This window comes from Anomaloglossus baeobatrachus, chromosome 8 (assembly GCF_048569485.1).
Source record: "Anomaloglossus baeobatrachus isolate aAnoBae1 chromosome 8, aAnoBae1.hap1, whole genome shotgun sequence".
Taxonomy (NCBI): domain Eukaryota; kingdom Metazoa; phylum Chordata; class Amphibia; order Anura; family Aromobatidae; genus Anomaloglossus; species Anomaloglossus baeobatrachus.
Genome location: NC_134360.1, coordinates 171,686,563 through 171,713,058, shown reverse-complemented (window position 1 = coordinate 171,713,058; position 26,496 = coordinate 171,686,563). Strand labels below are relative to the sequence as shown.

General features: G+C 41.4%; 1 protein-coding gene across 9 annotated transcripts in view; it reads right to left on the bottom strand.

Moving 5' to 3' along the window:
* NTNG1 (netrin G1) overlaps window positions 1–26,496 on the bottom strand; it is a 512,764-nt gene that overhangs the window by 223,584 nt on the left and 262,684 nt on the right. For all 9 annotated transcript variants that reach the window (XM_075322210.1, XM_075322201.1, XM_075322202.1 and 6 more), the window contains exon 4: window positions 9,331–9,503. In XM_075322210.1, coding sequence (XP_075178325.1) covers window positions 9,331–9,503 — 173 coding nt within the window. The remainder of the gene's footprint in view (window positions 1–9,330; window positions 9,504–26,496) is intronic.

The following is a 26,496-nucleotide window of genomic DNA, read 5'->3' as shown; positions in this document are numbered from 1 at the left end:
TCCTCGTTCCTGCGGCAGCACACATCGCTGCGTGTGACGCCGCAGGAACGAGGAAGCTCCCCTTACCTGCCTCCCGGCCGCTATGCGGAAGGAAGGAGGTGGGCGGGATGTTATGTCCCGCTCAGCTCCGCCCCTCCGCTGCTATTGGGCGGCGGTTCAGTGACGTCGCTGTGACGCCGCACGGACCGCCCCTTAGAAAGGAGGCGGTTCGCCCGTCACAGCGACGTCGCCGGACAGGTATGTATGTGTGACCGGTCTGGGCGATGTTGTGCGGCACGGGCAGCGATTTGCCCATGTCGCGCAACAGATGGGGGCGGCTACCCACACTAGCGATATCGGGACCGATATCGCAGTGTGTAAAGTAGCCTTTAGTATAAGGAGTTTATAATACATTGGTTTATAATAAACCAGTTTAACTGCTAATACCTAAAGCAGCTGAAGTGATCATTCAAAAGAACGCTGGCAGCATACACATCCCTCCACCTCGACAGCCGTTTCGCCTCTGGGCTTCTTCCAGGAGGCGTGGAAGAAGCCCAGAGGCAAAACGGCTGTCGAGGTAGAGGGATGTGTATGCTGCCAGCGTTCTTTTGAATGATCACTTCAGCTGCTTTAGGTATTAGCAGTTAAACTGGTTTATTATAAACCAATTTATTATAAACTCCTTATACTTAGACTATTCCTGCAGCTTACTATGTGTTTATAAGTGGTGTTCCTAATGCATGGCCAGTGTTAAATGCACAGGACTTTGACTTTGTATTGCTTTTTGCAACATATCACAATTGGGTCAATATTTGCTGGCCCCATATATATATGCCTTTATGTGCGCTTTCCACCTAGGACCATTTGCATTAAGGGAACATTGTGATATTTAATTCAATGTAATGCATTTGTTGAAAAAAGAGAAAAAAATTTGTTTGACGTGGTACGGGTCACATTAAGGCCCGTTTCACACGTCAGTGAAAAACACAGACGTTTTTCACTGGCGTGTAAAACACGCACATGTCCCTGCGTGTGCCGAAAATCACGGCACACGTGGGTTGTCTAAGTGCAATCCGGGCTCCGTTCTCCGTGGCCCGTGATTGCACTTAGAGATTCACTCACCTGCGCCCGCTCCCGCTGTCCGTGGTGCTGAATCCTCCCGCGACGCAGCATCCAGCCGGCGGTGACCCCTGCAGGAGCTGCTTCCGGGTCGGCTGTGTCGCGCATGATGAATATGCGCGACAGTACTCAGCCGGCACAGAAGGAGCAGGGAGAACGGGCTGCAGAGGACATCGCTGGACGCCGGGTGAGTTAAAATGTTTATTATTTTAAAAGCACGTTTTTTTCTGGCACGTGTTTCACGGACCACACCACTGCGTGGTCCGTGGAACATCAGTGATGCCAGAAAAAAATGGACATGTCTCCGTGCAGCAATCACGCACACGCGGGTACGCTGCACGGAGACATGTGCAGTGACAAATCACTGACGTGTGAGCAGACCCATTCATTATAATGGGTCTGCGTATGTCAGTGATTCTGGTACGTTTAAAAAAGAGCACAAACGTACCAGAATCACTGACGTGTGAAAGGGGCCTAAGGGAAAAAAAAAAAGAAAGAAAAGAAAAAAAACCCGCCTGTGCTAAGCTGCAGTAAATAATTTTTGAATATATTGTGATCCTATTTTCCGTATTTATTATACCAAGGCTCCTAAATTCAACATTGTCCAAGATCATGCAGATCCCGGATATTTTTTAGGGGTTTTTTTTCCCACTGTATGGTGTATATATATTTAAATTTAATTGTCAGGGGTCTATATGATTAGGTAATACCGATTGATACCTTGCAGCTATATGTAAAAAATATATTGAAAATATTGTCTGGCATGCCTTTCAGTTCCTCAAGGAAGTGTTTCTGTTTGTGATATTTGTTTACTTTGTATCATTAAAATCTTATTAAAAATATTTTTCGCATGAATCTCTTGTTCCCATTGTTTGATTTAATAATGGTTTGTTGAAAAAATTCTATGATGAAGTGTCATGCATGTAAGCTATTTTGGACTTATGTAATATCGGCTCACATTTATCCTACATCCTACACATTTTACGCCCTACACAGAATGTGTACAACAGAGCCTATGTGCAAATCTCTGAAAAATGTGATTTAGACAAAATTCCCAAAGGAAAATTTACTGTAGTGAAGCAGAGGATGTCACTTTGAACTCCCATCTGGTCTGTGGTCTGGTGGTGTCCATCTTTTACATGTCTTTTCAGGTGAGTACAATAGTGCGGTCAACAACAGTTTTGTGCACTTTAAAAAAGGACACCATGTAATAGAGGCCAATGGAGTGCGGAGTAAATCAGCTGCCTCATTTTAGTGAACAGATCCATCAGGGTTTCACCTCAATCACGTATTTTGGAGATGTAGATGGAAACCTTAATGTACACTACAGTTTAAAGGCTTGGGGTCACCCAGACAATTTTGTCTTTTCCATGAAAACTCATACTTTTATTTATCAAATGAGTTGCATAATGAATAGAAAATACAGTCCAGACATTGACGAGGTTAAAAATAATGATTTTTACTTGAAATAATAATTTTCTACTTCAAACTTTGCTTTCATCAAAGAATTCTCCCTTTGCAGCAATTCCACCTTTGCAGACCTTTGGCTTTCTAGCTGTTAATTTGCGGGGGTAATCTGGAGATATTTCACACCATGCTTCCAGAAGCCCCTCCCACAAGTTGGATTGGCTTGATGGGCACTTTTTGCATACCATACGGTCAAGCTGCTCCCACAGCAGCTCAATAGGGTTGAGATCTGGTGACTGGGCTGGCCACTCCATTACAGAAAGAATACCAGCTGCCTGCTTCTTCCCTAAATAGTTCATGCATAATTTGAAGATGTGCTTTGGGTCATTGTCCTGTTGTAGGATTAAATTGTCTCCAATCAAGCGCTGTCCACAGGATATGGCATGGTATTGAAAAATGGAGTGATAGCCTTCCTTATTCAAAATCCCTTTTACCTTGTACAAATCTCCCACTTTACCAGCACCAAAGCAACCCCAGATGATCACATTACCTCCACCATGCTTGACAGATGGCGTCAGGCACTCTTCCAGTATCTTTTCAATTGTTCTGCATCTCACAACTGTTCTTCTGCGTGATCTAAACACCTCATACTTCGATTTGTCTGTCCATAACACTTTTTTCCAATTTTTCTCTGTCCAATGTCTGTGTTCTTTTGCCCATATTAATCTTTTCCTTTTATTAAACAGTCTCAGATGTGGCTTTTTCTTTGCCACTCTGGCCTGAAGGCCAGCATCCCGGAGTCACCTCTTCACTGTAGACATTGACACTGGCATTTTGTGGGTACTATTTAATGAAGCTGCCAGTTGAGGATCTGTGAGGCATCGATTTCTCAATCTAGAGACTCTAATGTACTTGTCTTGTTGCTCAGTTTGCAGCGGGGCCTCACACTTCTCTTTCTACTCTAGATAGAGCCTGTTTGTGCTCTCCTCTGAAGGAAATAGTACACACCATTGTAGGAAATCTTAAGTTTCTTGGCAATTTCTCGTATGGAATATCATTCATTTCTAAGAACAAGAATAAACTATCAAGTTTCACATGAAAGTTCTCTTTTTCTGGCCATTTTGAGAGTTTAATGGAGCAAAAAAATGTAATGCTCCGGATTCTCAACTAGCTCAAGGGAAGGTCAGTTTTATAGCTTCTCTAATCACCAAAACTGTTTTTAGCTGTGCTAACACACTTGCACAAGGGTTGTCAAGGGATTTATAAACATCCATTAGCCTTCTGACACAGTTAACAAACACAATGTACCATTAGTACACTGGAGTGGTGGTTGTTGGAAATGGGCCTCTATACACCTATTTAGATATTGCATTAAAAAACAGACGTTTGCAGTTAGAATAGTCAGTTACCACATTAATAATGTATAGAGTGTATTTCTGTTTAATTTAATGTTAGCTTCATTAAAAAAAATATGATTTTATTTAAAAAATAGGAAAATATCTAAGTGACCCTAAACCTTTGAACTTCTTTAGTGTAAGTGCACAGTATAGAGCACAGGATAAATGTGAACTGATCCCAAATGTTCTATACCCCAAATTACCACCAAATAGCATTCAACTCCATCCTCAAAATAACAAGTCCCCACTCAGGTCTATGTTAATATATATAGAATGTTAATGAAAATATAGGGGGCATGTTACTGGTAGCATAAAGGCTCTGGAAAAGCGCCATGGCTCCCCCTTAAATAGAAAGCCAGCAAAATCTGCACTCCCAAATCTAAATACCCCCACCCATTCTGAGCACCACAATATGTCAAAACCACAGTTAATGACCACGTTTGGCAATGTTATATTGAGTAGACTTTGCTTAATTTACTGGGTGTGTCTCTCCAGAAGCATGAACGGGGCACAATGTACGGACACTACAATGTACAGGGCACAACAAAGACTTATTTGCAATTTTTAATTCTGAAATATTCACTGTGTTTGATTTCATGGGTGTTTTCCTGAGACTAAATTTTCACTATAGCCATAGATGAATTCCCATAGTGTGTAATTTCCAAAACGCGGTCACTTGAGAGGGATTCTGCTGTTTTGGCACCTAGGGGCTCTGCAAATGGAGTCCGCAAACTACGTATATTAGGAAATTCTGTGCTTCAAAAGTCAAATGGTGATCCTTTCCTTCGGAACCCTAAGGTGCGGCCAAACAGTACTATACAGTTACATGTGGGGTATTATCATGTTCAGGAAAAATTGTGCAATACATTATGGGGCCTTTTTTTACCTATTCCCTTTGTCAAAATTAAAAATCTGGGGTTAAGACCACATTTTATTGGTAAAAATGTAATTATTCCTCAATGCCCAATAGTATACCATTTTGTGACACACCTGTGATATCAATATGCTCACTGCACTACTAGATGAATTCATTGAAAGGTACAGTTTGTAAAGTGGGGTCACTTATATTGGATTTCTACTGTATTGGCACTTCAGGAGCTCTGCAATGTGACATGGCACCTGCAAACCATTCCAACAAATTCTAAAGTCCAACATGGTGCTTCTTCCCTTCTCAGCTTTGTACTGAACCTCAAAAGTAGTTCTTAATCACTTGGAGGGTATTGGTGCATTTAGGAAAAAATTTCACAGCTAACTCTATCGTCCATTTTTTTCTGTTAGTCCTTATAAAAATGAAAAACTTGGGGCTAAAACAACATTTTAGTGAAAATAAATTAATGATTTTTACTTCACCACCCAATGGTATAAAATTGTGTGGTACACCCGTGCTGTCAATATGCTCATTGTACGCCTAAATTAATTAATTGAGATGTACTTTGTAAAATGGGGTCACTTATGGGGGGTCTGCTTTTCTGGTACATCAGGGGTGCTGCCAATGTAACATGGCACTACAAAGAAACATTTTAGTGGAGAAATGGTATTTTTTTATTTTCACAGACCAATGTTATACAATTCCGTGAATTACTTGAAGGTTAAAATTCCACAATACACCCCAGGATGAATTCCTTGAATGGTGTGGTTTCCAGAATAGATTCACTTTTTGGGTTTCTGCTGTTTTGTCATGCCAAGGGATCTTCAAATGTGACATGGTGTCCAGAATCTATTCCAGCCAAAATGGGGCTCCAAAATTCAAATAGTGCTCATTCCATTCCGAGTCCTGCTGTGCCCTGCTGTGCTCACACATAGGGTATCATTATACTCTGCTAAAATTGTATAAATTGTATGGTACATTTTCTCCTGTTACCCTTGTAAAAATGAAAAATGTGGGGTTAAATTAACATGTTTGTGGTAAAAATGTATTTTTTCATTTTCATGGCTCAATGTTATAAAATTCTATGAGGCACCCATGTGTTCAAGGAGCTCACTACACATCTAGATAAATTCATTACGGGTCTGGTTTCTAAAATGGGGTCACTTGTGGGGGTTTTCACCGATTAGGCATATCAGGCGCTCTGCAAATTCGACTTGCAGTGCGCTAGATATTCTAGACAATTTTGCACTCTGAAAGTCAAACAGCGCTACTTCCCTTCCAATACGTATGGTGTATGGGCCTACTCAAGAAAAATTACATAACAAATTATATTTTTCATTTTTTTGTGGAAAAAAAAAGTAAAATTTAATTTTTTTTCTTCCACATTGCTTTGGTTCTGGTGATGCAACTTCTTGGAAGTGGTTTTGAGAAGTTTGAGGAGTGAAGTTTTTAAAATGGTGTCTCTTCTGGGTATTTTTTGTCACATTGGTCTCTCAAAGTCACTTCATGTGAACTTGTCCCCAAAAAACTGGTTTTGTAAATTTTGTTGGAAAAATTAGAAATTGCTGATAAACTTTGAACCCTTCTAACTTCACAACAAAAAAATTTGATTTTTCAAAAATTGCGCTGATGTAAAGTAGGCATATGGGAAATGTTATTTAATAACTTTTTGTGTGACACATCTCTCTGGTTTAAGGGCATAAAAATTCAAAGTTTAAAAATTGCTAAATTTTTGCCAAAATTCAGATATTTTTACAAATAAACGCAAAAACTATCGTCCTAAGTATTCCACTATCATGATCATGAAGTATAATATGTCATGAATTAATAACCTCAGAAATACTGGGATCCATTGAAGCGTTATAACCTCATAGTTTTTTAAAGTTTTTGTACCCAGTTTAGACTTACAATGGTGTTGCAGACGTTATTTCTTAAGCAAGTTTCACACTTGCGTTAATTACCTTCAGTCGCAATCCGCCCTTTTGGAAAACAGCGGAATCCGTTAACGGAAAAAAAAAAGCTTTCCGTTGTTTTGTACGATCCGTTGCGCCATTATATGCAACGCATCCGTTGCATCCGTCACACAACGCAGTGCAACGGATACCGTTCAATGCAAGTGGGAAACTAGCCTTAATTGGTTTGTAGTCTTTCGTTTGTGAACCCGGCCCCACCCACACCTATCACCAGTCCACATTATACATATATAGCCTGGGTCTCAGCTTCCAATACATGGTAAGTTTTTTAACTGCAAGAGAGAACACACATTAACTAGGGACCCCAATGTAAGAGAATACCATGACGAGGTGTTCGGGCTTTGTTGTATTGATCAATTCAATAGCTAAATTTATCTTTATTCTTCAGTTCATGGCAGTTATGCAGATTCCATTGTCATATTTTCATTCTCACATATAGCTATTGCCAATTGAATGTAAAGCGCTGTGGAATTAATAGCGCTATATAAATGAATAAAATTATTATTATTAATTCAATTATTGTATTTTTCATGCCAGTATTCATACAGCAATTTCTGCTTTACATTTATTCCCCTTGCACGGTTACTGGTGTGCATCCCTTCTCTCTACATATTGAAGTTTTTTTTTTAGAGCTTTACACACAGATCAGACTTAGAATGGTGTTCCAGACGTTATTTCTTAACTGGTTTATAACCTCATAGAGTGACACTGGTCAGAATTGAAAAAAATGGCCTGGTCAGGAAGATTAAAACAGGCTCAGGGATGAAAGTGTTAAACACATCCAATTATGGAACTTATTTTTACTCCAAGATCATCTTTTTTTTAATAATCTTTTCTATTTTAACCCCAGGCCCTGGACACATGGGATACAGAAAAAGGAAGAGAGCAAAGTGCCAGTCATCCACGTTTCACCAGGTTAGAACTCTAAGGAGAACGTCCCCAGGTCAGTAACTACCATTTAAGGGAAAGAAAAGAGGATGTGTTATCCAGCTCACCACAACCAGGCGAATATATCCGAGACTCATATTCGGCAAGACTCAAATCAGGGCAAGGGTAAGAAAGGAGGCTTGTCTATCATATGCGCAATAGAAAAATCTCTCTTCTTTTGTAACATTTTTTTCTTTATTAAATCATATTAAAAATGTTTAAAAATTCTATGGGGAGTCATGGTGGATAGGAGTGTATATTAGAACTGTTTATAGCTATATAATGTTACTACAATTAAGAGCTGCAATAGCTTGAAACGCGTAAGGGATCCACAAATTAATCTTTTTAAAAAATTTCAATATGCTTTATTAAAGATTTTTCTATTGCGTATATGCTGGACAACCCTCCTTTCTTAAGGCTGCTTTACACGCAGCGACATCGCTAGCGATGTCGCTTGTGAAAGCACTCGCCCCGTCGTTTGTGCGTCATGGGCAAATCACTGCCCGTGGCGCACAATATCGCTAGGACGCGTAACATGTACTTATCTTCCTAGTGACGTTGCTGTGGGCGGCAAACAACCTCTTTTTAAGGGGGAGGTTCGTGCACCGTCACAGCGACGTCACACTGTGGCCCGCCAATAGAAGCGGACGGGCGGAGATCAGCCAAATTAACGACACGCCCACCTCATTGCTGTCAGGACGCAGGTACGTTGCTGTTCGTCGTTCCCGGGGTGTCACACGTAGCGATGTGTGCTGCCTCAGGAACGACAAACAACCTACGTCCAGAACCAGCAACAATTTTTTGAAAATGAACAACGTATCAACAATCAACGATTAGGTGAGTATTTTTGATCGTTAACACTTGCTCATAGGTGTCACACGCAACGACGCCGGATGTGCATCACGAATTCCGTGACCCCGACGACATATCGTTAGAGATATCGTTGCGTGTAAAGCCCCCTTTACCCTTGCCAGTAACTGCCATCCCTGGTGTTTGCTTAAAAATCCTATTAACTGAGGCCAGGTGAAAGGGCCACTAGGCAATAGTGAATGAGCTTCAATCCACAGCTGTCCAAATAGTTTCTCTAAGCTAAAATTTCTGTGGGGGGAACAGGACAGTACTGCGAAAGACTTTGTTGTGCAGACTAATAAAGTTAGATGGGAAAAAGAGAAATGACAGAGTAACCATAGAAACACCGGAACCAGAAAGCAGTCTGTATTTAATTTCAAATCATTATGAAACAAGTTGTCCCTGTGATATTAAACAAGAGTGCCCACAATATGTGTTGTCGGCCATGGTTGCGTGATCTTGACAGTAAAGAACTGTTGAAGTTTAAAGAAAACTCTGTGGCTGTGTCGTCCCTTGGGAACTCACACAAGCAAGTTGACCCTTGTCAGATGGTTGTTAAAAGAAAGCTGCATGGGGACATTAGCGCCTCCCCACCTGCGACTACCACCCCGCACCACCCTCACAACTCCAATCTGTCTACTACAGGAAGTTAGAGTACAGCGGGAATGGTAGGGAATTTTTAATTGAAATATTTTGGATAAGTGATTGGATTGGTAAATTTAAATTGATAAACATTTAGTATGAAAATCCCCTTTGGTTTTTGACCACCACTTTAACTTATAGATAATCTCAGAGATTCATATATACTCACAGACATTAGCAGTACCCTTTGGAATTGTAAGATAGGAGCCGGGGCTCCATGCTTGTCCTTGGTAGTTCTTCTTACACCGTTCACAATCCTGTCCAGTGGTGTTGTGTTCACAGTCACAGGCCAGTCGATTATTTGTGAAAGTACAACTGTTGGCGTGTAGGTTACACTTACACCTAGCAAAGACAAAAAAGAGATATTTTAATTAATAATCCAGCATATCACTAGACATAATTTTGTTTTAAAACATTAAAAAACAAAAAAATAATTTGAACTATTATATTGTCTGATAGAAAGTAGCAAAACACTGATAGGTAGACCTAGAAATGAAGACCTGGCTGTGTTCATAACCATTGTAGCAGGAGCCTAGCTGCCCATACATGGAGGTTTGTAGTCCAATTAGTGGCATTTTGCCCAGATACGGATGTTTTTAACCTAGATAGTGGCATTTAAGTTGGGTTCCCGAATTACAGAGATATACCTTGCTGTTGGTTCTGGGCTTACATGCATTGGCCAATACATAAACTAAATATCTCTCTTTTGCAGTAATGCAGTGCCATATGTTCCCTTGTACATTTTTGGCTTTTTCAGTGTACGACTGTGTGCATTTATAGTTACTATGTTTCTTCAGTTAGCACCTGCTCACATTTGTTGGATGTGCGGGTCAGTTTTTTGATATTTCTAGTGAGTCTTTTTCTGACTAAGCACTCCGCCCTAAGACCTGGCTGTGTTCATAACCATTGTAGCAGGAGCCTAGCTGCCCATACATGGAGGTTTGTAGTCCAAATAGTGGCATTTTGCCACTAGGTTTGCCACTAGGTTTTTAACCTAGATAGTGGCATTTAAGTTAGGTTCCCGGATTACAGAGATATACCTTGCCGTTGGTTTCCGAGCTTACATGCATTGGCCAATACATAAACTAAATATCTCTCTTTTGCAGTAATGCAGTGCCATATTTTCCCTTGTACATTTTTGGCTTTTTCAGTGTGCGACTGTATGCATTTATAGTTACTATGTTTTTTCAGTTAGCTCCTCTTCACATTTGTTGGATGTGCGGGTCAGTTTTTTGATATTTCTAAGAGGACAATGAGACATTCCTTCAGTATATATGGTCTGTGTATGGAGGTTGCTACACCTCCAGGGGAAGACCTTTGTATAAAAGCGGATCTTATCCCAGTGGGTAAGCCCGCAGACAAAACCAATCAGCTGTAATCGATTGACTGTCCTTGTGTTGCATCAGTCCTCTAGAAAAAGAGAAATGGAAGCTTTTTAGAGTAGCTGTTTATGCTAATAGTGAAGGTCCTAAATAAGTTCCTTTAACCCAGGAATGTGGGTGCTTATCTCCCCAAACAAACCATTTAAACTAAAGGCCAACATATATATTAACCTCAGGCTATCCTGACTCACATTCCTTTTTCTATACAGAATACTCAGCCTAGTTTTCATGTGCATGGTATGGTGGGGTCAGTAGAGACAGTCGTCAGCTTATTGAGCTCTTGGTTGACAATTAATGACTATTTGACCACTTTAGCGACCAAAAATTATATTATGAAAAAAAAATTGCCCACTTTTTTTCAGAAATCATGTCCATAAAAATTCTGATCTAAACTATAGATCATTTTCTGACATGACATTCCCTTTAAATTTAAGTTGAGCTTAACTCTGATTGTACTTCTAAGACAATGTTCATTTTCTTACCTAAAAAGTTTTGCCTTAAAGGGGCTGTCCGTTCTTAAACTAAAAGTCTGTAATCACTGTGCGCTGTAAAGGTTCTCCAGTCTTTAGTGCCGAGAGTCGGGCAGCCATGTGACTGCATAAAAGCGATTTTTATTCTTCCAGCCATATTCTGACTAGACTGTTTCCTGTCTCGCTCAGTACACTTGCAGTCAGTAAAGCCATGCCCATCTTGTTGAAATGGAACTGCTCGCTTCTGGTGCCAGGAACAGAGAATTCTCACAGAGTGCAGTGCACATGATGCGAAGACTCACAAGTCTGCAGTCACATAGAGTGACACATAGAGTGACTGAAGACTTGTAGTTTAAGTCCATACAATCACTTCAACATAACCTTAATATCATTTACTAGTGATGAGCAAACACTAAAGTGCGCAAGTACTTGGTACGCAATTAGAGCATGTCGGACGCTCGGATGTACTGTCATGCGATGATCAGCTCTGCACACACCTGGTGGCATGGTGACGTCGGATTCTGTTCACACTACAGAGTCTGACAAGCAACCTCATGCTTCAAAGTTGTTCAGCCAGAGCCGGGCCGATTCAGGTTCACTGGTCTTCTGCTCTGCAGGAGTTAATTCCTGCAGACTGGTGAGCAGGAACTAGGAGCTCAGGTTTCTAATTGCCATATGCGTCTCTCTCCTTCCTATTTAAGGTACCAGTTTCTTTCAGTCTGCACCAATAATTGCTCCAGCTTGTGAAGCTATTCCAATCTTATTATGATAATCCTATATTGGTTATCTGTGGTGTGCTTATTGTGCGGTGTGGAAGTTTCCCAGTTGTCAGTTTACTTCCCCCTTTTTATGTTATTTTCCCCTGTGCACGTATTGTCGCTGCTTTTTGTTTGCTTGCTGTGTGTACGAGTTTTGGTTTCTCCCCAGTCCATGTTTTGTTGTGGGGTTTGTGACTACGGTCCCAGCTCATCCCTTGGGTGGCGGAGGGTTGGTGAGTTATACCAGGGCTTGGACAGGAGTTAGGGTCATGCTGGTGACTTAGACCTCACTACCATCAAGCATACCCCTGAGGTAAGGGACAGAGGAGAGTTTTCAGTCTGAGGGTCAGCCTAGGTGTGTCCTGTGACATGTACTTGGTTCAAGTAGCAAGTACAATGGAAGTCAATGTGAAACTCAAGCATTTTTCTGGAAGCCCCTAACAGGAGGACCAAAGATGAGAGAGAGAAAAATATGGGCAGGGAGTCAAGAATGTCGAGCACCCGCAAGATTCTTGATCGAGTGACGAGCATCTTGAGCTCCCTGATGCTCGATTGCTGAGCATGCGCACTCATCACTATAATTTACTACTGGTTGGAAACGTTATTATTGGTGACATCTGTATCAGGAAGACATATCATCTTGCGTTTTAAATTGTTTTTAGTTTCCCATGATAAGCCATTGAGAATTGGACCATTGGCTCAGTAATTAGCACTGTTGGTTTGCAGCGCTGGGGTCCTGGGTTCAAATCCCACCAAGGACAAGATCAGCAGAAGTTTGTATGTTCTCCCTGTGTTTGTGTGGATTTCCCGCAGGTTCTGCGGTTTCCTCCCACATTCCAAACACATACAGATAGGGACTTTAGATTGTGAGCCCCAATGGGGAGAGTGTTGCTGATGTATGTAAAGCGCTGTGGAATATGTTAATCTTTATTTTTATATAGTGCTATTATTATTAATTGGAGGAAAGTAACTAAAACCTGTATTAGTATAACTGTAATTTGTATAATATATAAAATAAAGTTCTTCTATAGACATTAGCTGGACTGGCCCCCAGGATAATTCATCTGGGCTACTCCTGACCTATCGGCATTGCGTTTATAGTATTAACTCCTAAATACATTCTCTTACTTCTGATAAAGAGCCCCCTTCTTACCGGACCATGAATTCTTTCACACATACACAATATAGTGCATTAAATGAGATGTATGAAAATAAAGCCTTTTATTCAGGATAGAAGAGGTCATATAAAAATGCTTGTTAAGCAACATACAATATGGAGAATAAGAACAGATGCCACTAATACCATCCATTATTCAAAGCAGGAGCATTGACAGTGGGAGGAAGGGGTCACGTCGGAGTGCCTGGCAATCAACATATACAGCATAACAATCATTTAGAACTGGCTCGTTTTAATAAAAAAAGAGAATTGTGGTGTTATTCAAGGAGAATCCCAGAAACATAAAGGCAAAATAAATTCAGCCTAGAACAATCACTACCAAAATATGTAACCTGCAATCTTGTATCGTGATGGAAACATAATAACATAATGGATGGTTGACTCTGATGAAACAGAATCCAGCCGCTAGCAGCATCCCTGGAAGGCGGACTACTATTACATGACAGCCGAACTTCAAGGACAGCCGTAACCTGCCAAAATGGGAGCTGCTCTCGTAGAGCTATGCGCTGATCTGGCTGATGCAGGTGGTTCCTGAGCTGAAGACCCCTCTCTATAAGGTCCATCCCAACCTGAAGACCCCTCTCTATAAGGTCCATATGCCCAAACTGGTTATTAACTTTTGAAAGAACATGAATTCTATAAACTCATATCTTTCGAACAGTTTATTCTATAAGTAAAACAGAAACGTTTACACTATCAGAACCATTACAAATTAAAGCTGTGCCTGTTGTTGCAAAAACACAATAGTTAACCTATTTGGCTAATGCTATGCAAAGCAAAGGCCGCCATGGAGTAGGCAGTCACTGGAGAGGCGCTGATACATTTTTAATGACTTGCCATATGTTCTGAGTTTAAACACATTTTCACCTCCTTGTTATTCTGTGTTAAAGTTTCAGAGCTCAAGATTAAAAGGACAGGGGTGAGCGTCACATGGCTGGTATAGGAACCACTGGGAAATCTAACAAAGTCAATCCTGGCAGATCAGCAACTACTATTTTGCAATCTAAAATTGCCGGTCCCAGAACAGACTCCAGGGTTGACGTCAACAAATTTGGAAATATGTCATAAAAATATTCCTACAGATATATTTGTTTGTGGATGTTATAGTTTTCATGCTAGAAGTCACACTAGATGCATTGCAGATATTTTCTTCCTTACAGATGAAATATAAACAGGCTTATCTTAGGCTATGCAGCACCTGGCAATGGGATTTGAGTCTTGCCGGCTCTTCGGGAGCTTATGCCGCACATCTGGATTTACGAGACATAGAATTGTGGAGAATGCAATCTGTTCATTTGTTAAGTACATAAATGGATCTTTATTTTAGAATAATGGAAATATTTTAATTGAACAAACTGGTGGAGTTTTAGACATTCAATATATATTTGCGGTTTTGACTTGTAAACTAGTTGTAGGGAAACCTTATCGGCGCACAACTGCTTTTGGGATCAGATTTCTTGGCTTATTTTTCATATCCGACAAATCTCACTGTGGTTTTCATTCCTTACAATGAATAGGCAAAATATGAGGTCAAATTCCACCAGAGTTTGATGTGGCATTCATTTAGGGTTTGCTCTTGATTTCATTATAGAAAACCCTTAATGTGAACATTGCCCTTAGAGATAGGCGGGCTTTGCACGTTGCGACATTGGTAACAATGTGTTACCGATGCTGCAGCGATAGTCCCGCCCCCGTCGCACGTGCGATATCTAGTCAAAGCTGCCGTAGCGACTATTATCGCTATGGCAGCTTCACATGCACATACCTGCCGTGCAACGTCCCTCTGGCCGGCGACCCGCCTACTTCCTTAGGGGGGCGGGTCGTGCGGCGTCACAGCGACGTCACACGGCAGGCGGCCAATTGAAGCGGAGGGGCGGAGATGAGCAGGATGTAAACATCCCGCCCACCTCCGTCCTTCTCATTGCAGCCGGGAGACAGGTAAGGTGATGTTCCTCGCTCCTGCGGCTTCACACACAGCGATGTGTGCTGCCGCAGGAGCGAGGAACAACATCGTACCTGTCGCACCATCGGCATTATGGAAATGTCGGAGGCTGCAGCGATGATACGATAACGATGCTTTTGCGCTCGTTCATCATATCAAAAAGGGTTTACACGTTGCGATATCGACTGCGACGCCGGATGTGCATCACTTTCGATTTGACCCCAACGACATCGCACGTGCAATGTCGCAACGTGCAAATCCGCCCTTAGGGTGCACATACGCTGGCCAATGGACTGGAATGAGCATTTCGAGGAATACTGGTCTAAACTGTCAAAACCGTCTATAACCTGACAAATGAGCAAATGACTTCAAATGATTTTCAAGATGTCTTAAAAATCATGATCATTGGTATAAAATGTCCCACTTATTCTGGACTTGTGCTGCCAAAAACAATGCTATTCTCTGAGCACAGATTAACGGTATTAACGATTGTTCTGTGCGCAAGGCGAAATTATGTCAGAAAATACTATTAAGACAAAATAATCACTGGTCTCGGGGAGACCAGCCTAAGAAAACACTGCCGGCAGCCAACGAGGGCTCTCAACACAGTGAAATCGCAGGTGCATTGCCCCCTGGGAAATATGCAAATCAAAAAGTCCGTGGAGCCTCTGTTAGGAGTCTCGACACAGAAACTAGCCAGGTATCCCTCCGGGAAGGACCTAGCCAAGAAGTGGCTCTTTTTAGGAGACCACCATAACCACCATATTCAGTGGCCCTTTTAGTCAATATCCAACTCTTTGACAAGTTTAAAGATATGACAAGGAAAATACCAAGGCCAGGTATCCATCCACAGACAGCTGTTTTGGGGTATTGCCCCTCATCAGTGTGGAGTAGGCCAAAATCCTACTCCACACTGATGAGGGGCAATACCCCGAAACAGCTGTCTGTGGATAGATACCTGGCCTTGGTATTTCCCTTGTCATATCTTTAAACTTGTCAAAGAGTTGGATATTGACTAAAAGGGCCACTTAATATGGTGGTTATGGTGGTCTCCTAAAAAGAGCCACTTCTTGGCTAGGTCCTTCCCGGAAGGATATCTGGCTAGTTTCTGTGTCGAGACTCCTAACAGAGGCTCCACAGACTTTTATGATTTGCAGAAAATACTATGCCCCTACAGATATGAAGGTAATGAAGTTGTGTAGCTGCTACACTGAAGGCCTGGCTACCAGGCTACTGCACTGATATACTGCTGAGCTGGCTGTCAGTCATTGTTGAGGTGTGGTTACAAGTGCCACTCACTATTTAGTAAACGGTGACTGAAAGTGCACTGGCCACGCCTCTAACTGAAAGCCAGAGGCTGCCAGAAGGAATAAAGTTCATTTCCTCTTGGAAGCCAGGTTTTATTTAAGGCAACCGCACGGCTTCAGTACACTACTAACCTGCAGAGTGACCCCATACCTTCGGGTTAAAGGGGCTGTTGACTATTCAGAAAACCCCTTTTCAATAACCATGTTTGCTCCCATTAAAATAACAATGCTTATACTCCGCTCTGGTGTTCCAGCGGTGATGACACTCGACACTCACTCTCTTAGGCACATGTGAGGTTGTTAAATCATACAAACCCTGTGCCCAATCAGCGCGTGTTTCAATCTCCCTGCCTTTGGACAAATTGAACGCAAAGAGGAAATCAGAGCTCTGGCTTGCCGCTCACTTCCTATTGTTGTTTGATACATTCAAAGGTGGCTAGAGTAATGCCAGTGCTGATTGGGTACAAGGTTTGTGTTATGTAACCATCTCACGTGTGCCCCGGGAGAGCGAGTGCCATCATTGCTGGAATGGTGCCCTCACTGGAGGTGAGTATAAGCATTGTTATCTTAACAGGGGTAAACAGGGGTATTGAGAAAGGGTTGTCCAAGTAGCGGAGAACCCCTTTATTAGCATTTTTTATACATGACAGCTTCCCTTTAAATAATTACCAATTGGCTGCAAAGTAGCCAATCGTGTTCATTTAACGGCCACAGGTTGGAAAGTGTAAATGCTCTTTAAAGGGTTATTCCCATCTCCAAGATACTATCCCTATATGTAGTAGGTGTCATAATAATAATATTAGCAAATACCTCAAATTAGAATTAAATTACTCCCACAAACTTAATTTTTTTTATTGGTATTTTATGTGATCTACCAGCAGTAAGTAGAAAGTATTTGTGTACAAGTAATGATTAGGGATGATTAAATACCAAAATATCCGCTTCGACGAATATCCGACGAATAGGTCGTTGCTATTTGCGTATTTCCCAATGTAAGTCTATGGGAAAGCCGAATAATTTCACGTTGGACCTAACGGTAAGCTGTGGTGACTGAGGAAAAGGCTAAAATGGATAGGAAAAGGCAGAAAGAGTATGGGCACAGCCTGTAGATGGTGCATGACTGCATTTCTGGTGTCTTAGAATAACGTGCTTAGAGCAGCATGCGGCGTTTATATAGTCACCAAAACAGCCCTCAAACCAAAGTAAAAGAGGGTAAATTGATAAGAAACAGTATAGGCACAGCCTGTAGAAGGTTGGAAATCATCTGGAATCATGCCTGGTCTCTCTCTCTCTCTTTCTCCTCATTCACGTTCCCTTCCTCATGCTTTACACTGCAGCTCTCCTCATTCACGTTCCCTCACTTCATACTTTACACTGCAGCTCTGCTCATTCACGTTCCCTTCCTCATGCTTTACACTGCAGCTCTGCTCATTCACATTCCCTTCCTCATGCTTTACACTGCAGCTCTTCTCATTCACATTCCCTTCCTCATGCTTTACACTGCAGCTCTTCTCATTCACGTTTCCTTCTTCGTGCTTTACACTGCAGCTCTTCTCATTCATGTTTCCTTCTTCATGCTTTACACTGCAGCTCTGCTCATTCAGGGTCCCTTCCTCATTTTTTACACAGCAGCTCTGCTCATTCACGTTCCCTTCCTCATACTTTACACTGCATTTGTGTTTCAAAAAGCATCCAAAACACTGCATTTTGGATGCATTTTGAATGCATTTTGGATGCATTTTTGACAGTGCAGTCCCACTCGGCTCTGCTACATCCCCATAGAGCATGGCTGGCTGCCAGACAGAGCCGTGCAATCAGAATGAACTCAGATGAACTTTACTCGACTTCATTGTCATTGCGCGGCTCTGTCTGTGTACTGCAGCCTGATTTGTGATCACAGGACTAACCGGTGACCGCAAATCCCCTGAGTGACTGACATGAGCCGCATGATCAGCGGTGCCATCACTCAGGTTACCCACGGCCAGCTCGAGTCCTCCTCCTGAGAGCGGTGGCCTCGGGTAACCTGAGTGACGTCATCGCTGATAGCGCGGCTCACTTCAGTTGCTACGTGGAGCTCACAGAGAGCAGCGGTGTTCTACGGCCACTCCTTTCAGCTTCATGTAGCAGAGCTGGATGCGTCGTGGGACCTCGTGTGGATTACACTGGACCTGGAGGGGTATTTGGGGATTTTAATATAGTGGTAAAAGAGGGTATTTTTTCTGTCTTTTATTCCAAATCAAGGATTTTTTGTGTGTATGTATTTATTTTCTTTAACTTACAGGTTAATCATGGGGGTGTCTCATAGACACCTGCCATAATTAACCTATTACCCCGATTGCCACCGCACCAGGGCAATTCGGGATGAGCCGGGTAAAGTCCCATGACTGTCACATCTAATAGATATGGCAATTCTGGGCGGCTATTGGCTGATATTTTTAGGCTGGAGGGCTCCCCATAATGTGGGGCTCCCCATCCTGAGAATACCAGCCTTCAGCCATGTGGCTTTACCTTGGCTGGTATCAAAATTGGGGGGGACCGCACGCCTTTTTTTTAATTATTTATTTAATAATTTTACTGCAGTACATAGACTTGCCCACTGGCGGCTGTGATTGGTTGGAGTGAGACGGCTGTCACTCAGTGTGGAGGCTCGTCTGAATGCAACCAATCAATGGCGCAAGTGGGTGAGGAATGCAGTGAATATGAGATGGAATAATGAGCGGCCGGCATTTTCAAAAGCTGGAGAAGCCGCCAGAGCAGTGTGACAGCCGTGCAGCGCCCTGTCAATGATCGGTCAATGATCGGTCAGTATGAGAGAGGGGTGAAGAGACAGACAGACAGAGAGAGACCGACGGATAGACAGAGAAAGTCCTCTAGATGGATACGCATTCACAAATTTGCGGTCTGGCGATTTATGGAGCTGCTAGCAGCTACTGGACACTGTCTTCAGCCCTTAGAAGGACTGTTTATTAGTTGGATCTACGAACGCTCTCCCGCACACAATACAATCTATCTACACCGCCAGCTCCCCAATGACTGCGTGTTCACAAAATGGCCGCTGGCGTATATAGCTCCTATGATGCTGTGCGACCAAGCCAATCACAGTAACACCACAACAAAGATGGCTGCGGAGCTACTGTGAGTGCAAGCAATATCAGATGTGTTCTTTGGCTGGAAAACAGTCGACAGGAAGTCAGAAATGAAAATGAAAGTATCGGAGCGGATGATGTTTTATTTGTCGGATAACTAATGGTGCGAATAGCCTGTTATCCATCGGATACCAAATAGTGGCGAATATATTCACTCATCCCTAGGTATGATACATGATTTTCTAAAAATGTGTTAATAAAAATCTAAAAAATTGTGACGTGCATTTGTATTCAGCCCTGGCTCTGAGTGAATACTTTGTAGGATCACCTTTGACTGAAATTGTTGCTGAGCGTCTTTTAAAGAAAGTCTCTACCCCAAAAGTCTTTTTGCAAACTGCCAACAGGACTTCTATGGCAGGTTCATGTACAATCTTCTGCATTACCATTCACTACACACGAGGGCCTCTAATAAACCGCACTCCATCTCTCCATTTCTTTTCTGTCAAACATAATAAATTTTGGCACACTAATGCTTCTTTTGGAGACTTTATTCTCTCCATTCAGCTAGGTATGAGTACTGAGACATATCGGCTCAAGCTTGAAGAGCATTTCACCTTATAATGAACAAAACTCACCAGTAAATGAATGACCTTTGTTTGTCCTTTGTGTCTTAAATCCTATTTAACCATTCTATAGCAAAACCTGGTCAAATGGCCACTTGTATGGCCAATATTAGAACCCCCATAGTGCTTTCCAAAAATGGCTCCTAATCTATCTGAATATCTATAAATACATTAATACTGTAGCATGGCTCAAGCTCTTGCAACTTCTTCATATAAATATATAAAAAAAATGTCAAAATTAATAGTAGTCTTCAGTTTTTATTAAACTGTAACTCTAACATCCAAATAATTGGTTGTATACTTAGATAATAATAATGGGAAGAAGAAAAAGAAGAGGAAAATAATAAATATATTAATAATAATAATAAAAAAATAATAATAATAATAATAATAATAATAATAATAATAATAATAATTCTGATTATTATTATTATTATTGTTATTTATTAAACAACCAAAAATTAAGAAAAGTTATATAACAAACTGTTATAGTTAATTGAAGATCACTGTTCGGGATCGAAAACTTGTAGTAGTTTTATTGTTGTAATAAATAATAATAACAATAATAATAATAATTAATATAATTAATATTAGATAATAATATATTATACTATTATTATTACTAGTATGATGTATTTATTTATTTTTTAAATCATATGTTGTATATAAATTATTGTTTTCAATTCCAAACAGGGCTCTTCATCAGGCTTGAACAATTTGCTATAACATATCATTTTTTTAAAATAATAATAAACTATGTCTGAATATGTATCCAAGTATTTGTTTTTTTCTAAATGCGAATTAAGAAGTACTCAAGACTCCTCCATTTTTTTATGGATTATTTTACTTAAAAAAATTGTCCGCTACTAAGACAACTCATTCTCAAATTGTTATAGGCCCCCCATATAAAATAAAAAACAGCCTGCACTCACTTCCGATGCCATGTGGCGTTAAAACAATGACAGCATTGGGCTTCCTGGGGCTCGTGTGATGTTGTAATGCTACGCGAGCCCTGAACTTAATTAGCGGCTAGTAATGAGTGAGCACTGCCATGCTTGGGTAATTGGTACTCATAACTAGCAGTTGGATCCTCAGATGAGCGTGACTCGATCACCCAAGTATAATGGAAGTCAGTGGGGGACTCGAAATCTTCTGGAAAAATGCTTAAGTCCCCCATTGACTTCCATTATGCTTATGAGGTCGAGTCATGCCCATCCGAGCATCTAACTGCTCTTAACGAGTACCGAACACCCAAGCATGGTAGTGCTTGCTTGTCACTATTAGCAGCTGATTCATTCTCACTAACTTAAGACATACACTAACTAGCAAAAGGGTAACAATGTTTTAAACTTTTGACTTTCAGGTCCATATCTCACCATTCACTACAGCTTTGAACGTGAGATAACTTTTATTTTATAGACAATCATCTTGGCTATCTCATACATAAATTTGACTTATAACTATTTAGCATATGTTTAGTTATGCAGATTCCTGCCTTCTCCCTGCATTGTTACTGTTTTGCTCTTGGTGCTGGAAAAATGTTTTCCTTCCTGTATACTACAAATTACAACCTGTTCACATATTCCATGATAGCTCAGTGTGTTATTACGTTGATATCCAAGGGAAAGGTCACGGGTTCATATCAATGAAGTAGCCATTAAGAAGATTTTCCAAGAAAAGTTAAACAGCATCATCCAGCTCATCGATAGCTGTCTTTCGGCCAAGAAAATTGACATACTGCATCATGTGAGTGCCATGACAGTTGGAAGAATATGAAATAAAGTCTGTTCATTCATTCAAAAGCAAAGAGATGGACGTTCAGGCAATAAAGCGGAGTCAACAAGTCGGCTCATCACAAGGTCCATCAGTTCTGGTGCAACAAACATGGCAGTGGAGGTGGCTCATATACTTCATAATAGTGAGATGAGAGATGTCCTGTAAGCACCATGCGAGGCACATTACACACGTCTGGAATGATGGCCCAAAAAGAGGTGGAGAAGGCTCAACTTCAATATTGTCATAAGAAGCGTTAGCTCGGGTTTGCAAAAAGTCCAAAAAAATGGACAGTAGAAGATAGGAAATGGGTGATTTGGCGCACTGAGATACAAGTCAATAGACTAGGCTCTGATGGGTGCAAATGGGTCTAGAAGAGACAATGGAAAAAGGAGCGAATGGATCGAGAAATTGAGAGGACTGTCAAGTTCGGTGGAGGAAGCCTGATGATATGGGGGTGTTTCACAACCAAACATGTTGGATACTTAACCAGGATCGATGGTTGTCTCAATACTGAACTACATGTGGGTATCCTACAAGATGAATTAATTCATAGACTTGAGTACTATGGGTATGAAAATGACAACAGAGTGTTCCAGCAAGACAACAACTCAAAGCATACGTCGAGTTTGAGAAATAAATGATTTAGTGACAATAAAGTAGAAGTGCTGGATTGGCACCCACAGTCCCCAGACCGCAACCCAATTGAATATTTGTGGGTAGAGTTGTAGAAAAAGCTGAATACATATCAAAGTGAGCCGACCAGTACACACCAACATTGGAAAAGTATAAAAGAGGCATGGGATCAGATTTCAGTTGAGACATGCTTGATTCTGGTTAAGAGCCCAGAAGGATTCAGGCAATGTTGAAAGTCAATGGTGGATTTACAAAACACTAACTAAATAATACAAGTTTAAATTTAGATTTTCAGGAGCCAAACAGTAACAATGCAGTGACATGACAATAATCTGCATAACTAATCATGTGCTAGATAGTTGTAAGTCAAATTTATGTATGAGATAGCTAAGATGATTGCCTTTAAAATGAAGATTGTCTAGTGCTCAAAGCATCTAGAGGATGGTGAGATATGGACCCTGAAAGTCAAAAGTTCAAAACATTGTTACCCTTATGCTCATCAGTATAATTGAGATTTGGAGGATGTCAGTGAGCAGCAGCGCTCATTTCTTCCGGGTGTTAGTTTCTAGAGGTGAGAATGGGCTGTTTTTAATTTAGAACAGGGAATATATCAATTGAGAAGTGATTGTTCGAGTATGGCAATCCCTTTGAGGAGAGATTGTTTAAAGATAAGACGCCATCTCATAGTATGCTGATATTCATATCACCTTAATAGGGCAGAGAAACCTGTTTCACACTACAACCAGTATTAGGGCTCACTCATAACAGCGTAAAAATCGGACGAGTGCAATGCAAGAAAATCTCACACTTCACTCAGACCAATGTTATTCAACGAGGCAGAGTAGATCTGCGACTCTTTTCTCACGCTGATTCGGCATGAGAAAACAAATGACGCATGCTGGAATTGGCAGCGTATCTCACATCACTCGCACCCATACAGGTCTATGGGTGCGTATGAAACATCGGACTGCACTCGGATGGCATCTGAGTGCAGTGTGATATATACCGAGACAGATAATGGAGAAGATGGAGAAATTAATCTCTCCCTCTTCTCCGCATCTATGCTCTGATTACCGCATATACCAGGATGGGAACATTTTTACCAGGATGGGGTTATATATACACCAGGATATGGGCTAGAATGGGGAACATATATACTAGGATGGGGGACATATATGCCAGGATGGAAGACATACTTATCAGGATGGGGGACATATTTCTGAGGAAGGAGTCCAGGATGGGGGACATTAGAACAGTGTGGGGGACATTAGTACATAATAAAGGGGGGGCAACTCGTATGTCTTAGAATGATAAATGTAGTTTTACAAATACATAAATCTAACCAATAAAAGGGGGGACAAGTCCAAATTCTGCACCAGGGCCCATTGAACTCTAGTTACACTACTGGTCATAACTGTGGTCGAAATTGTGTGCAGCCGTACATTCATAATAAATAAATGTTATATGGATTGAGATGGTCACTTTCACATTGCTGAACAAAATAGCAGATAATTCTATAAGGAAAAATGAAAAATAAAAAACAAAAAAAACAGATGTCCCTATGTTAGAGATAGCATTTCTTGGATACTTGTTATGTCAACACAAGCCTCATAAATACAGTGTGGATTCAGGATGCTAAGCCAGGCACCATACTGTGCAAACAATCCCAATTACTATAGAGGCTGAAAGTGAGAGCTATGATGTATTGCTGCTAGGAAGCAATACTGGAAACAAGGGCAAGACAACGGAGCGAGGAGAGCTTGTCTAAGGGAAATGTGATCAATGTCAATTAAAGATAATTCACATTTATTAATGACTGTAATTTAGGTTACTGAAATATGAGAATACATTAAGACATTAGCACAACAAAAATAGAAAAATATTCTAGAAGTATCATAATATGTAATTCAATTTATTAAAAAAATAAAAGTACTTGACTAACTCTAATCATCCAGAACCTTCTGAGCTTCAAAGCAAAATCTCATCCTCCCAAACTATGTGTCTTTTATAATTGTGCGTAGTGCAGGTACAAAGGATCCCAAAACCCAGAATCTCAGAAGTATCCACAGAATTGCAAAGTAGGAAATCACAAGTTGATAGCAATAATTATGCATTTTTGTATTAGAGGATGAAAGACATATTATGCTTCTTCATTTTTAAATCAGAAGATGTCCAGCAGTGCCATCAGCTCAAAATTGTCAGTAACCAACAACCCAACTACATCCATCTACCAATCAATGAAGTCAGGCCAAAAGTAGTCTTCTTGGAAAAATTGTTTTCAAAACCATACCTCCAACATGGAAACCAGGCCAAGTGACACAACTGTGCACAAAAACAAAGCAACTGGATGTCACGCTAGGTACAGAAAAAGTACTAAGTGCACGGCGAAAGGAAAGTGAAAACGTGTGTCTAGGGAGAGGGAAGATAGTGACCCCTGAACGAACCTACTACTGGTCCCTGGAGTCCCTCACCGCCCTAAATAGGTTCCGCACCTATGTACTGAGTTGAATACCTGAGCCTAGGCATCCCTAGTGCTGGGCCCTAAATAGGGAACAGATGGGATGAGCTCTTTGTAAACCCCACTAAACAACTATAGGAGGACACACACGGGGAAAAGCATGAACTACTTATCATTAGATAACTCAAGTAGAAGTTCAGCAGAGCTTTCAACAACGATATCACAGAGAAGTACAAACCACGTGCTTGCAACCTAGGCTTGAAGGAACTGAAAATATCACCAGCATAGTCCAAAGGAAGGAAGGAAGGAAAGGGTATTTAAACACCAAGGGAATATTGACCATCAACAGCTAGCTGTAAGTTGAGCTCCTGCTGGGTCCACAAGGGAGAGAGACGAATTCAGCAGAAAAGCTGCCTATACCAATGAATACTGACAGTAGGAACAATGGAAAGTCAGACAGCATTCGGTGCAACCAAACGCTGTGACTTTCTATGGTCAGAAACCACATTACTGTCTGTCACACATGACACACCTGGGACACTGGGTTGCAGAAAATGGCAGCAGGTGCTCTGGTATGATGAGTCAAAATGTAAAATAACTGGCTCTAACAGAAGGCACTATGTTCACCGAGGGGCAGGAGAGTGGTACAATAAATTATCTGCAGCAACGGTGAAGCATAGTGAAGGTCCCTTGCAAGTTTGGAGCTGCATTTCAGCAAATGGAGTTCGGTATTTAGTCAGGATTATTGGTAGCCAGTTCTGAGGAGTACAGTCAAATTCTTATCCATTATGTAATGCCATCGGGGGGGCATTCGATGAGCTCCAAATGTATTCTGCAACTGGGCAAAGACCTCAAATATACAGTCAATGTCATTAAAAACTCCAGTGCTTTATAAAAGTATTCATACACCGTGAGCTTTTCCACATTTGATTTAGATTACACTGAAAAACTTAAGGCGCTTTCACACTTGCGTTCAGCGAAATCCGCCGCTATGGAGAATAGCGCAGTCCATTAACACACTGCGCTATTCTCCATAGCCTTGTATTGACAGCGCACTGTAACGCAAGTGTCTGCGTTGCATCCGCTGGACGACGCGTTGGGCGGAGGGAACGCTAGATGTAGCATTTTTTGGGTTGTTAAAATAACGCACCTTGACAGATTCCGATTCCAAGGTGTCTAATGATTGTCTATGGTGGCGGATTCCGCTGCTATGCGCTAAGCAGTGGAATCCGCTGACAAATTCCATCATGTTCTACTGAGCATGCTCAACATGTCCAGTAGAACGATCTAAATCATTTAAAATCACTCCTGGTCTCTCTCACCTCTCTCCCCCTCTCTCTTATACTCACCAATCACAGGTGCGGCGCTGCACGGCTGTCACAAAGCTCCGGATGCTTTTCCTCTTTTGAAAATGCTGGCTGCTCATTATTTAATCAATCTCGTATTCCCTGCTTCCCCCGCCCACCGACGCCTATGATTGGTTGCAGTCAGACCCGCCCCCATGCTGAGTGACAGCTGTCTCACTGCAACCAATCACAGCCGCCGGTGGGTGGGTCTATATCATGCAGTACAATAAATAAATAAATAAAAACAAACGACGTGCGGTCCCCCCCAATTTTGATACCAGCCAAGATAAAGCCACATATCTGAAGGCTGGTATTCTCAGGATAGGGAGCCCCACGTTATGGTGAGCCCACCAGCTTAAAAATAGCAGCCAGCAGCC